General features: G+C 36.6%; 1 protein-coding gene across 1 annotated transcript; it reads left to right on the plus strand.

The window, feature by feature from the left end:
- The first annotated feature begins 10,956 nt into the window (after positions 1–10,956).
- On the plus strand, positions 10,957–13,962 carry LOC147801133 (uncharacterized). The gene is made up of 2 exons (XM_087155795.1): positions 10,957–11,084; positions 12,634–13,962. The coding sequence occupies exon 2, from the start codon at positions 12,675–12,677 to the stop codon at positions 13,029–13,031; it is 357 nt and encodes a 118-aa protein (XP_087011921.1). The 5' UTR covers positions 10,957–11,084; positions 12,634–12,674; the 3' UTR covers positions 13,032–13,962.
- The last annotated feature ends 313 nt before the right edge of the window (positions 13,963–14,275 follow it).

Below are 14,275 nucleotides of genomic sequence, written 5' to 3' on the forward strand. Positions count from 1 at the left end.
GCCCACGGAGAATAAGTTAGGGCGATTGGGGCATCCCTGGCCGAGCTGTGTCGCCCGCCAAACGCACTGTTAAGGTGGAGGTAGCGGGTTCGAATCCCACCGTAACCCTGGATGTATTCTTCGTGATGTTCTTCTCTGTGTTGTGCTATCTGTCCTTCTACTTGACAAAGGTCTATAAGCCTTAATTGAGCACACAAGCCTGTAAATGTATGTTGCACCAATAAAGCAATAAGGCCAATTAGGCATAGATGATATTTATAAAATAGTAAAAAACAACAAACTCGAAGATGTAGGTAGGTAGACAGGTACTTTATTCACGTCGATCGCAACGCCCGAATACGCCATCTAGGGAGAAGACCGGTTCCATGCCTTTGGCCCCTACCCCATCCATCTCCTCCTCTTTGTTTTGTCGTATGGGAATGTACTACGATATTTTTCCTTTCATTAACATTTTTCGTATTTAATTGTTAAAAATATTTCTTTTTAAGTTTCCATGACACTTTCTTTTAGAACTATGTTTAATGTAGTTTTCAGTTCCATATAGTTTCCTAACTTAAAGGATTTTGATCTGTTTGAAAATCAAGACAGAAACTAACGTACTTCCTTCCTCTATGACCTCCCACACGCTAATGGTGAGAGCATGTGAAGCATTGTTATGGTAGAGAGTTCTACCATATGCCACCTGTATCCCATTTCGATCGCCAATTGGTGACTGTCTGGGAAACATTCCTGAGGATGATCTAAAGACATGCCATCAAATTTTCAATCCACTGCAGAGGAGATAGCTCTTCTACTTTGGTAGCCCGAAGACTTGCAAGCGAAGTCGAACACTTTACGGTAGAACAGTTTAGCGAGAACCACGCACCCGTGATCCCCTTGTAGGCTGATCAAAATGGTCACCCACCCGATTACTGATTGCAGCCAGTGATGCTTGACTTCGGTTCTACTAGGGCCGGATTTAAGCTTGGTGGGGCCCTAAGCTACTGAAAATGATGGGGCCCTTATAAGTTTAATTCCATTTCTATACACCTAAAGTAAACTGTCACTATTTTTTATTGTTGAGTATTAACATTATATTATTAAAAAATTGATAATATTACTTTATTGTTAAACATATTAATTGTGATGAGACTATTATGTAGAACCTTTCTTTTATTGCACATATTTTTTGAACGAGGGGAAAAAGTTACAAAAGAAACACATTTTAAGCACAGAGTAAACATTTGGAGTGCTGGGCCACTATATATTTAACAGAGTTTTTTTTTTTTTAATTCATTTTGAATATATTTTATTTGCAATTTTTAATGATTTTTTCGCGAATTTTTCTCACAATTGTATTTTTTTTACGTTACAAAATCTATAAGACTTAGAAACATGAAATTTTGAATTTGCGTAGAAAATATGCAGAGAGTTAGAAAGAAAATAAGACAATACAATTTGATTATTAGTTTTATTTTTTTATAACCGCCGTTGAACAACCGACTCAATTTTGAGTTAACGCTCTATCAACCAAGCTATCCCGACCAAATTTATTAGTTTATTTTATAACAGTCATTGCACAGCCGACCCAATTTCGAGTTTACGACTACTAATATTCAACTCCGTAGCCTTGTCATTCTGAACCCAATCCAGAAGAAAAGGGAACTGCTAGATTAGAACCCAGAGGTATTTATTTGTTATGAGAACTTGGAGGACATTGTGATTCCGACAGATTTAACATGCACCAGTCACCATTTTATACATGGGTATTCTTCTGCCGACTGGATTCAAACTCCTAATCTCACGAACACGAGTCCAACGCCCTATCAGCCAGGCTATTCCGACCAAATTTATTAGTTTATTTTATAACAGTCATTGCACAGCCGACCCAATTTCGAGTTTACGACTACTAATATTCAACTCCGTAGCCTTGTCATTCTGAACCCAATCCAGAAGAAAAGGGAACTGCTAGATTAGAACCCAGAGGTATTTATTTGTTATGAGAACTTGGAGGACATTGTGATTCCGACAGATTTAACATGCACCAGTCACCATTTTATACATGGGTATTCTTCTGCCGACTGGATTCAAACTCCTAATCTCACGAACACGAGTCCAACGCCCTATCAGCCAGGCTATTCCGACCAAATTTATTAGTTTATTTTATAACAGTCATTGCACAGCCGACCCAATTTCGAGTTTACGACTACTAATATTCAACTCCGTAGCCTTGTCATTCTGAACCCAATCCAGAAGAAAAGGGAACTGCTAGATTAGAACCCAGAGGTATTTATTTGTTATGAGAACTTGGAGGACATTGTGACTCCGACAGATTTAACATGCACCAGTCACCATTTTATACATGGGTATTCTTCTGCCGACTGGATTCAAACTCCTAATCTCACGAACACGAGTCCAACGCCCTATCAGCCAGGCTATCCCGATCAAATTTATTAATTTATTTTATAACAGTCATTGCACAGCCGACCCAATTTCGAGTTTACGACTACTAATATTCAACTCCGTAGCCTTGTCATTCTGAACCCAATCCAGAAGAAAAGGGAACTGCTAGATTAGAACCCAGAGGTATTTATTTGTTATGAGAACTTGGAGGACATTGTGATTCCGACAGATTTAACATGCACCAGTCACCATTTTATACATGGGTATTCTTCTGCCGACTGGATTCAAACTCCTAATCTCACGAACACGAGTCCAACGCCCTATCAGCCAGGCTATCCCGATCAAATTTATTAATTTATTTTATAACAGTCATTGCACAGCCGACCCAATTTCGAGTTTACGACTACTAATATTCAACTCCGTAGCCTTGTCATTCTGAACCCAATCCAGAAGAAAAGGGAACTGCTAGATTAGAACCCAGAGGTATTTATTTGTTATGAGAACTTGGAGGACATTGTGATTCCGACAGATTTAACATGCACCAGTCACCATTTTATACATGGGTATTCTTCTGCCGACTGGATTCAAACTCCTAATCTCACGAACACGAGTCCAACGCCCTATCAGCCAGGCTATCCCGATCAAATTTATTAATTTATTTTATAACAGTCATTGCACAGCCGACCCAATTTCGAGTTTACGACTACTAATATTCAACTCCGTAGCCTTGTCATTCTGAACCCAATCCAGAAGAAAAGGGAACTGCTAGATTAGAACCCAGAGGTATTTATTTGTTATGAGAACTTGGAGGACATTGTGATTCCGACAGATTTAACATGCACCAGTCACCATTTTATACATGGGTATTCTTCTGCCGACTGGATTCAAACTCCTAATCTCACGAACACGAGTCCAACGCCCTATCAGCCAGGCTATCCCGATCAAATTTATTAATTTATTTTATAACAGTCATTGCACAGCCGACCCAATTTCGAGTTTACGACTACTAATATTCAACTCCGTAGCCTTGTCATTCTGAACCCAATCCAGAAGAAAAGGGAACTGCTAGATTAGAACCCAGAGGTATTTATTTGTTATGAGAACTTGGAGGACATTGTGATTCCGACAGATTTAACATGCACCAGTCACCATTTTATACATGGGTATTCTTCTGCCGACTGGATTCAAACTCCTAATCTCACGAACACGAGTCCAACGCCCTATCAGCCAGGCTATCCCGATCAAATTTATTAATTTATTTTATAACAGTCATTGCACAGCCGACCCAATTTCGAGTTTACGACTACTAATATTCAACTCCGTAGCCTTGTCATTCTGAACCCAATCCAGAAGAAAAGGGAACTGCTAGATTAGAACCCAGAGGTATTTATTTGTTATGAGAACTTGGAGGACATTGTGATTCCGACAGATTTAACATGCACCAGTCACCATTTTATACATGGGTATTCTTCTGCCGACTGGATTCAAACTCCTAATCTCACGAACACGAGTCCAACGCCCTATCAGCCAGGCTATCCCGATCAAATTTATTAATTTATTTTATAACAGTCATTGCACAGCCGACCCAATTTCGAGTTTACGACTACTAATATTCAACTCCGTAGCCTTGTCATTCTGAACCCAATCCAGAAGAAAAGGGAACTGCTAGATTAGAACCCAGAGGTATTTATTTGTTATGAGAACTTGGAGGACATTGTGATTCCGACAGATTTAACATGCACCAGTCACCATTTTATACATGGGTATTCTTCTGCCGACTGGATTCAAACTCCTAATCTCACGAACACGAGTCCAACGCCCTATCAGCCAGGCTATCCCGATCAAATTTATTAATTTATTTTATAACAGTCATTGCACAGCCGACCCAATTTCGAGTTTACGACTACTAATATTCAACTCCGTAGCCTTGTCATTCTGAACCCAATCCAGAAGAAAAGGGAACTGCTAGATTAGAACCCAGAGGTATTTATTTGTTATGAGAACTTGGAGGACATTGTGATTCCGACAGATTTAACATGCACCAGTCACCATTTTATACATGGGTATTCTTCTGCCGACTGGATTCAAACTCCTAATCTCACGAACACGAGTCCAACGCCCTATCAGCCAGGCTATCCCGATCAAATTTATTAATTTATTTTATAACAGTCATTGCACAGCCGACCCAATTTCGAGTTTACGACTACTAATATTCAACTCCGTAGCCTTGTCATTCTGAACCCAATCCAGAAGAAAAGGGAACTGCTAGATTAGAACCCAGAGGTATTTATTTGTTATGAGAACTTGGAGGACATTGTGATTCCGACAGATTTAACATGCACCAGTCACCATTTTATACATGGGTATTCTTCTGCCGACTGGATTCAAACTCCTAATCTCACGAACACGAGTCCAACGCCCTATCAGCCAGGCTATCCCGATCAAATTTATTAATTTATTTTATAACAGTCATTGCACAGCCGACCCAATTTCGAGTTTACGACTACTAATATTCAACTCCGTAGCCTTGTCATTCTGAACCCAATCCAGAAGAAAAGGGAACTGCTAGATTAGAACCCAGAGGTATTTATTTGTTATGAGAACTTAGAGGACATTGTGATTCCGACAGATTTAACATGCACCAGTCACCATTTTATACATGGGTATTCTTCTGCCGACTGGATTCAAACTCCTAATCTCACGAACACGAGTCCAACGCCCTATCAGCCAGGCTATTCCGACCAAATTTATTAGTTTATTTTATAACAGTCATTGCACAGCCGACCCAATTTCGAGTTTACGACTACTAATATTCAACTCCGTAGCCTTGTCATTCTGAACCCAATCCAGAAGAAAAGGGAACTGCTAGATTAGAACCCAGAGGTATTTATTTGTTATGAGAACTTGGAGGACATTGTGACTCCGACAGATTTAACATGCACCAGTCACCATTTTATACATGGGTATTCTTCTGCCGACTGGATTCAAACTCCTAATCTCACGAACACGAGTCCAACGCCCTATCAGCCAGGCTATCCCGACCAAATTTATTAGTTTATTTTATAACAGTCATTGCACAGCCGACCCAATTTCGAGTTTACGACTACTAATATTCAACTCCGTAGCCTTGTCATTTTGAAAACAATCCAACAGTCCCTGGAGCAGGTGAGGGCCGTTATATTAATACTGTCTGCAAAAATAAAAAGAACATTTCGCAAGCTGATATTATTTAATTGATGTTTATATTGAAAATATTTCTTCACTATTTTTGCTTTCTTTTTAATTATTTTATGTACATTTGTTAAATTTTAGTGCAAGAAAAAAAATTGTCATTATTTATGTAAATTTTTGGCTTATATTTTTAAGGATTTATTAAGGGGTCTATTAAATATCAGAGAGAATAAATGTCATACGTGTTTAAAGTATCAACTCTGCTCTTGATGGTGTATACTGGCTAGGATGTGAAAGAGCAACTGTCCCGGGCATCCCGCCAAAACGAGCATTCAACATATCAATGGAACACGCTAAAGCTTTATATTAATTAATTTTAGATAATTACAATTGTAGAATAATTTTTAACATTTAATCAACGAAAAAACAGAACCAATATTGAAATCTAACGAATTTATTATTTTTAATTACTGATAAAGTTTGTGACAGAAAAAAAAAATTAAAACCTGATAGATTTCAGAATTTTAGAAACACCTTCTAGTTATACTATTCAATCAAATAGGTTTCAATGTCTTTCATCCCGGTCTCATTAGGGATTCAGCATATTTCGATATCATTTTTGTTTCGTTCTTTCTTAATATTAATTTGTTTGTGACAGTTAATTTGTATACCTCTTTTACTACATTTTCGAGGAGTTTAAAAACATAATATTGAAGATTTTAACTGAAATGAAATTTGCTTTTTTTGTATGCCTCTTTCATTACGTCATCATCACACCCACACGCAACTGTCTACTCTAAATAGCGTTATATAGAATGAGATAGCAAAACAAACGTGTGTAGTTATTTAAATTCTTATTCAAAAGTATTAATTAATTTTTTTTTTTTTGAACTGACAATTTCTGTCCTTTTTTAGATATTTTAAAGTGCTGTTAAAAACTGCTGCATATCACATGAAAGCATTAAATATATCATTTGTACAATTTTAAAGTACAATAAGAGGGAATTCTGATCCTTAGAAACAGATATTAAATAGTCTGATGATCGAATGATGGGGCAAAAAAAACTTTTTTACCCTTTAAACTGAAAAATTGTTTATTTATAAATAATTTACTAATACTCAAATTGCTTGAAAGATGATATGTTCCCTACTAGTGATAACGAAGTTTTTTGTTTTATTCAGTCATTCATTTACGTTTATTATGTCCGACAATGTAAAAAAGAAAAAAATATGCATTTTCGGCTTCTGAGGCCCCCAGCTCCGAATAAAACTTTAGAAAAAGAGGGGGGAAAGTAGGATCTGGGGGCCCTTGTCATCTCGGGGCCCCAAGCTACAGCTTATTTAGCTTATACGGCCTTGGTTCTACTGAAAACCGTGTCTTTATGATCAGTTCACTGCAGGACTGACAAATATGTTACAACAGAATATTTTACAACCAACTTTTTCAAGAAATTTTTATGCTGGACACTAAGGACTAGCCACAATAATCCTTTTTAATTTAATGTCTCACTATCAAGGGGGGTAAGGAACACTTTTCTTACCCTTCCTCTCTTTTTCAATTTTCGAAACCACTATCTTTTTATCGATACTCTTACCTACCATCATTTGAACAGTTTTCGAGCCCACTCTCCTTTGAACAATACTCGAGCCTACCATTTTTTTATCGGCCTGCAATCATTTATTCAGTAATCGAATCCTCTCCTTTTTTTTTTATCGGTACCCGAACCCACCAATCTTTTTACCGGTTCTTGAAATCGCTCTCAGTTGTTGAGCAATCAATTCATTTGATCATTAAGTGAATCCACTCTCTTTAATAGATACCAGAGAAGAAGTGGGATACTCTGAGGATCGGTGGAGAGGTAGCTGTTGGTATATATTTAAATAAAAATATACTAAAATAAATAAAGAATAAATAGAAAAAATTAAATTTTCGAATATCATCGTTGATGCAGTTCATTTACGCCGCACTAGAGCTGCACAATGGGCTATTGGCGACGGTCTGAGAAACATCCCTGAGGGTGATTAGAAGACATGCCATCACAATTTTGATCCTCTGCAGAGGGGATGGCACCCCCGCTTTGGTAGCCCGACGACCTGCACGCGAAGTCGAGCACTTTACGGTAGAACAATTTAACGAGGACCAAGACCGCACACCCTCGGTTCCTCTACAGACTGGTCTAAGTGGTCACCCACCCGAACACTGACAACAGCCAGTGATGCTCGACTTCGGTGATCTGCTGGGAACCGTGTCTTAACGATCACTCCACTGCGGAACTTCTGAATATCAATATTTTTGGAATCGTAGATTGTGAGTTATTTTGAGGCATTTAAAATATGTAAATTTTATTTATTTATTTATTTTTGCAAATGCTTCATTACAAATTATTCAATTATATATTTAAAAAAAATTAAGATTCAAAATAAAATTAATACATATATACTGTTATTATTTCTTTTTCAAATGAAAGCAACTAGGCCGGAGGTCGCCAGTTAATAGGGCCCACAGTGATGTGACCTGGTGAGCCGGTCCATCCCTAGAAAGGATATTTTAATATTTCGTGCTTTTTAAACTTTTAATGCATGCTTTTATATGAGCTTTAAAAATCTTCAAATATTATCATTAAAGGGCGGGATAGCCTATTTGGCAGGGCACTGGGCCCATGTCCAAGAGGTCGTGAGTTCGATCCCTGCCGGCAGAAGATTCCCCGTGGTGTAGTAAATGGTGCCTGATACACGTTGAATCTGTCGAGTCACAAAGTTCTCCATGTTCTCATAACAAATCATACCTCTGAGGGCACTGATCCAGGAGTTTCCTTGTCTTTTGGATTGGTTCAAAATTGCAAGGCTGTGGAGTTGAACATTAGTAGTCGTAAACCCAAAATTGGGCCAGCTATTCAATGACGGTTATAAAATATCATTAGCAATATTAAGAGCCATGGTGGCTTAACGTATAGAGCGTTTGCCTGCCAATGAGGTGAGTCTGGTTCGAATCCCAGTGATAGCTGGTCGAAACGAATTCCGCACCGACCTAGAATTTCTTCATGCTGAATATCTTCATCTATCTATGCTGACGTAAAATATCTTCAGTGGTTGACGGATCATGTGTTAGAGTCCCCTTGCTGTCAGGTTAACCATGAGAGGTTTCTATGGTTTTCCTCTCCATATAACGCAAATGGGGTTTCTTCCATCAAAAATTCATCCACGAAAGCAAATTTTTCCTAATACTTAATCCAGGAGTTTCCTTGTCTTCTGGATTGGGCTCAAAATTACACGGCTATGAAATTGAAAATTAGTAGTCGCAAACCCAAAGAATTGGGACTGCTGTTTAACGACGATCTTGAAATAAAATAATAAATTTCAATGGTTCGTGTTTTAAATTCTCTAAAGAACTTCAGTACTTATATTTGAAGAATCTTCAACCACCTAATATGAAAACAAACCAAACCCGTTGCCTTTAGTTATGTTGATCTATGCAAATTAGTAATGTCACTTGTTGTTGTAGTTCATTTATGTCACACTAGAGCTGTACAATGGCCATTGGCGACTGTCTGGGAAACATCTCTGAGGATGATTCAAAGACATGCCATCATAATTTTAATCTTCTACAGAGGGGATGGCACCCTGTTTCGGTAGTCCGACTACCTGCGCGAAGTCAAGCACTTTACGGAGGAGCAGTTTAACGAGAACCAATACCGCACACCCTCGGTCCCTACGCTAACTGATCCAAGTGGTCATCCACCAGCACACTGACCTCAGCCAGTGATGCTTGACTTCGGGGATCTGCTGGGAACCGTGTCCTAACGATCAGTCAAGTGCGAGACTAGCGATATCACTTAAAAATAGTTCAAGATCTATGAGTTCATTGGTCAAGTTATGAAATTCATCATTTATTTGTATGCTATTCGCTTTTAATGTAAGGGTTGGCTTTCTTCAGTGAGTTTGGATTTTAGTATACTTATTTATTCATTCACGTGCATATACAGGCTTCTGTGCTCAATACATAGAAAAGCTTATAAAGCCTTGTGAAATTGGAAAACAGATAGCACAAATTAGAGAAGCATAGCATAAATATAGATCCGTGACTTAGGAAGATTTGAACCTGTTACCTATTAGATTCGCGGAATTTGGTAGAAGAATAAAACTCCGCGGCCACAGTGATCTCTTTTCGCCTATTTCCCTTCCTTTTCAATTTTTAGGTCAAGACGGTTGTCTATGATTGCTCTATATAGCTTTGAATTTCTAAGTAGATATGACCGAAGAAAAATGACATACCGGGAGTTTCTAGTATTGGGATACGATTAAAAATCAAAGCTTCCAGCTGAGGAATCTCGGCCATTTTCAACCACATAATATACTAGCGTCTATTAGAACAAGGTCTTGCCTTACACTTCGTTGCAAAATGGTCTTCGATTTACGTATCTTTGGATCTACAGCACATCTCGTGGAATGGTTCTAAAAAAGCAGCAGTTGTATTGACAACACTTTAAAGTACACAGTTTTCCTTCACATCTATGTCTAAATTGAGGAAGTGGTCCGCATTGTCTTTTGTGCAGCTCTAGTGTGACGTAAATAAAGTACCTACTTAAAGTACGCAGAGATCCATTTTTGACAAAGGTGCACGAATCTTCTACTTTTTAAGGTCCTAGACAAGACTAACTTTTAATTTAGCAATGAAACACGCTTACTTTTCGCTTATGTTAGAGTGTTTAGTTGAACTGTTAGAGTGTTTTAATTGAACGCGCATATCCTCCGCCCCAAAATAACATTATTAATTCTTTTACCTTATCACCAACTTTAAACACTTGTCAAATTAAAGAATCAATGACATAAATTACTGAAGGACATTGTAAAAAGAGAATAAAAAATACATTAAAGAATACTTCGTAAATTGAATTTGCTACATTCAAGTGTCTCGTGGAAGTTGTTGTTGTTATAGTTCATTTACGTCGCACTAGAGCTGCACAATGGGCTATTGGTGACGGTCTTTGAGACATCCCTGAGGATGATCCGAAGACATGCCATCGCAATTTTGTTCCTCTGCAGAGGGGATGGCACCCTAGCTTCGGTAGCCTGACGACCTGCACGCGAATGTGTCCCGCGGAGAGACAATGTTTTCGGTGACTTAAGCAATCAGTGCAGCATCTAAGATAAAGCATTTATTTATTTTATTTATTAGAATTACATACATTTGCAGGCTTGTGCGCTCAGTTATAGCCTTATAAACCTTTGTTAAATAGAAGGTTAGATAGAACAATGCAGAGAAGGACAGCACAAAGATACATCGAGGGTAACAGCGATATTCGAATCCGCTGCCTCCACACTTTGCACAGCTTTTGGTGAGCGATACCGCCCGGCCAGGGAAGCCTCTCTAAAATAAAGCAAAAAGAAAAAAAAGAGAAAAAAGAAATGACAGCCGGAAGTGATTTTTTGTACGAATTCCTTTTTATAAAAGGTGCTTGCAAGCTTTATCGGTGACTGTGTTGGCTTGTCGCAATGCAGTCGCTACTTTGTTCGGATTTATATAGTAACAGGTAAGCTTGAATTATTTTTCCCTAACTTTTATGTTTGATATTTTCCAAAAGCATGCTGTTCTTGATAGCCTTTTAGCTATTTTTTTAAAACTATTTTACAGAATATTTAACAAAGTAATACGGTTGTTGTATTAATATTTTTCTTTACAATGAACTCGACAGTTATCGTTTTAAATTAAATATTGTACGGTATCTTCAGTAATCCATTAAAATTATTTTTGAGAAGGTAATATACAATTAAAGCTACGATTGAGTTTCTTAACAAGTTCAAATATTTAAAGCACTAAGTTTTTCAAATTTCAAGGTTCTAACTTATTTCAAATTCATCAATTATGATAGACTGTAAAAAGTAAACGACTTTCAAAAGGGTACTTATTTTTGTAAAATATTCTACAGCCAGTCAGTCTATCATGACTTGATAGCTATTTAGCTTTGTCTGTCCTGCACGGATAAGATTTATTTCTGTCTGCATTCTTCTCGCTATAGCAAACTAGATTTTCTTTTAGATAAACTATATCTGTAGGAAATACCTGAATTTGTTAACTTGCAGGAATCTGTTAATGTTGTCCCTTTTAACGGCATACCTACAAATGAAAGTTAGACGTTCCTGATATGGCATGTACCTTAATGTTCTTTTATTCTGTTCGTTTTTGTGTCAGACGTAGTTTCTATGTTTTATCTGCATGACACAATTTTTGAAGTTTTACTTTTCAAGATATATTTGGCACTTGCATAATGTCTGCATTTAAGTAAATTTGATACGCATTTTGGAAGGATGTCGAAAGCATTTTTGCTTTGTTTAGATATTTCTCTAACAAGAAATAGTCACAATTTCTAAGTTTAAAACAAGGATCATGGCACTTATACGGTATCGTAAATACTGTAAAAAGCACATTACTAGGTAATAATTCTTTCAAACATTTTCAAATTATCTACAAATCGAAACTTCTGCCTTTCTCTTCAGGAAATAAAGTTTAGAAATTCCTTTTGGAACACATTGTTAGATAAAGTAATTGAAGATCAAAGGAAAAAAGATCAATTCCTTTCTTCATATAAATGAAGTTTGGATTACAGTCTGTTTCTTTTTAAGGATAGCTAAGTCTATACAAATCAATAACTTGGAAAATCTGTTCTCTGAGAGTTATTACAGAGCTAAGGTGTGTGGTTACTCAATGAATAATTCTATTCCGTGCCCTTCCGTAGTTTTTTCTCAGAATTTGCTTTCATGTATATTAACAGTTTCCCTCTAGATTTTAAATTGTTCATTTTAAAACTACATAACGTTTTCAATAAAAAAACCCTTTGAAAAAGTTTAAATCCTAGATTTTTGTTTTTCCAATAGTTAAAAGTACGTTAAATTCAATTTAATTAAGTTTTGAAATTTAGATTATTTAAGAAATGGGGTGGGAGTTCTTCACTTTTTATCAAATTTGCTTCTTACACTACTTTTCTCTAAAAATTAATAGCGTTACATTTTACTTGTTTAGAGTTTCACTGATTGTTCATGTGACACTACTATGTTGGTTATAGCTTGATCTTTTAAATCTAGGATCTAATTATCATAGTTCTTGTCGGAGTCTGGAGTCTAAAATGGATTTTGGACTCTGCTGTCTGCCTACATCCGATGGTAAAATTGATTTTGGTCTCGCCTGCCTGCCTACATCCGATGGTAAAATTGATTTTGGTCTCGCCTGCCTGCCTACATCCGATGGTAAAATTGATTTTGGTCTCGCCTGCCTGCCTACATCCGATGGTAAAATTGATTTTGGTCTCGCCTGCCTGCCTACATCCGATGGTAAAATTGATTTTGGTCTCGCCTGCCTGCCTACATCCGATGGTAAAATTGATTTTGGTCTCGCCTGCCTGCCTACATCCGATGGTAAAATTGATTTTGGTCTCGCCTGCCTGCCTACATCCGATGGTAAAATTGGTTTTTTTCTCGCCTGATTACATCTAGAGATGGAAGACTTCAGAGGAAAGTTAAGGTAAAAATTTCATATTAAACTTAAATTTTCTAGACTTACTGGAATGTATAAAGTTTCTCTGAACTTATCTCGTTATACAAAAGATTTACCTTGTAAATTAACTTTTTTAATGTTTATAAATACGATTTTTTTTAAAATTCTGATTAAGAGTATGAAGCATTTTAATTTCGCATTGAAAGTAAGGAAAATACTTATGAAATTTGACTGTTTTTAGTTTAATTCTCACTTTAATCAGCTCAGAATGTGTGTATATATAAATAACGAGCGGTAAACAGTATCTCTATTCCATTTTGTCTTTTCGTCTGTTTAAATTTGTTGCCTTGTCTGTGCCTTTAGTATGGCTAGTATAGCTGCATCCTACTGCTTATTCAATGTTCTTAAGGCCCCTTTAAAAATTTAAGTATTGAATTTCCTGAAACTTGACATTTATCTTAAAGTTCATTTTATAAACATGTCAGATATGAACTTTTCTGGAAAGAGGCATTATTTGAGTAAATGAGTTTCACCATCTGTAGTTTTCATTATACTCAATTTTTAATAGTTTGGTATGTTTAGCTCACTGCAGTAATCGATTTTTTTGGTGCTATTGACCTGTTTAATTCCAATCAAAGCATTAGTATATTATAGAGGAATGTAAGAATTTTTGCATAAACTTTTAGTCTCTTTATATTTATCCAGGAACTAATAAATTTAAGACTAAAGGACGCCATTTCTCCACTTTAAGCTCTTAATTTTTTCGCTGACTGACACTGTAAAAAAAAAATTGGTATATGTGAACACCAAAAAATGTTGGAATGCGAAAATTCAAGGATAGGTCCTGGAGGACGATCCGAGATTAAATATTAAATTTCTGACTGAAATTTTGCTCTTTACTTTATTTCCAAAAAAATTAAATTTGTTTTCAGTAAAATTACTACTTTTTACAATTTTTCTGCAAATAACAAATTTTTAAACAATCACTCCTGCAACGATAGCTTGGGTAGCAAATTTTCGAGACAGCTTATTCCCCAGTTGTAACCTTTACCTTAAGTTGAACCTTAGACTTCTGGTTGCGACTTATCTTACCAGTTTTAAAACTGTTACAATATTTGCGAAATTATTCCACTGAAACAATGTTAAATAAATTTGTTTAGAATTTAAACATTGCGTAAAACATTAGTGCAAGATATTGAAAAATGAGCAATTAGTTATAATATTGTCATAATT

Source organism: Parasteatoda tepidariorum, chromosome 12 (assembly GCF_982258835.1).
Source record: "Parasteatoda tepidariorum strain Cologne lab strain chromosome 12, Ptep-v5.0, whole genome shotgun sequence".
NCBI classification, from domain to species: domain Eukaryota; kingdom Metazoa; phylum Arthropoda; class Arachnida; order Araneae; family Theridiidae; genus Parasteatoda; species Parasteatoda tepidariorum.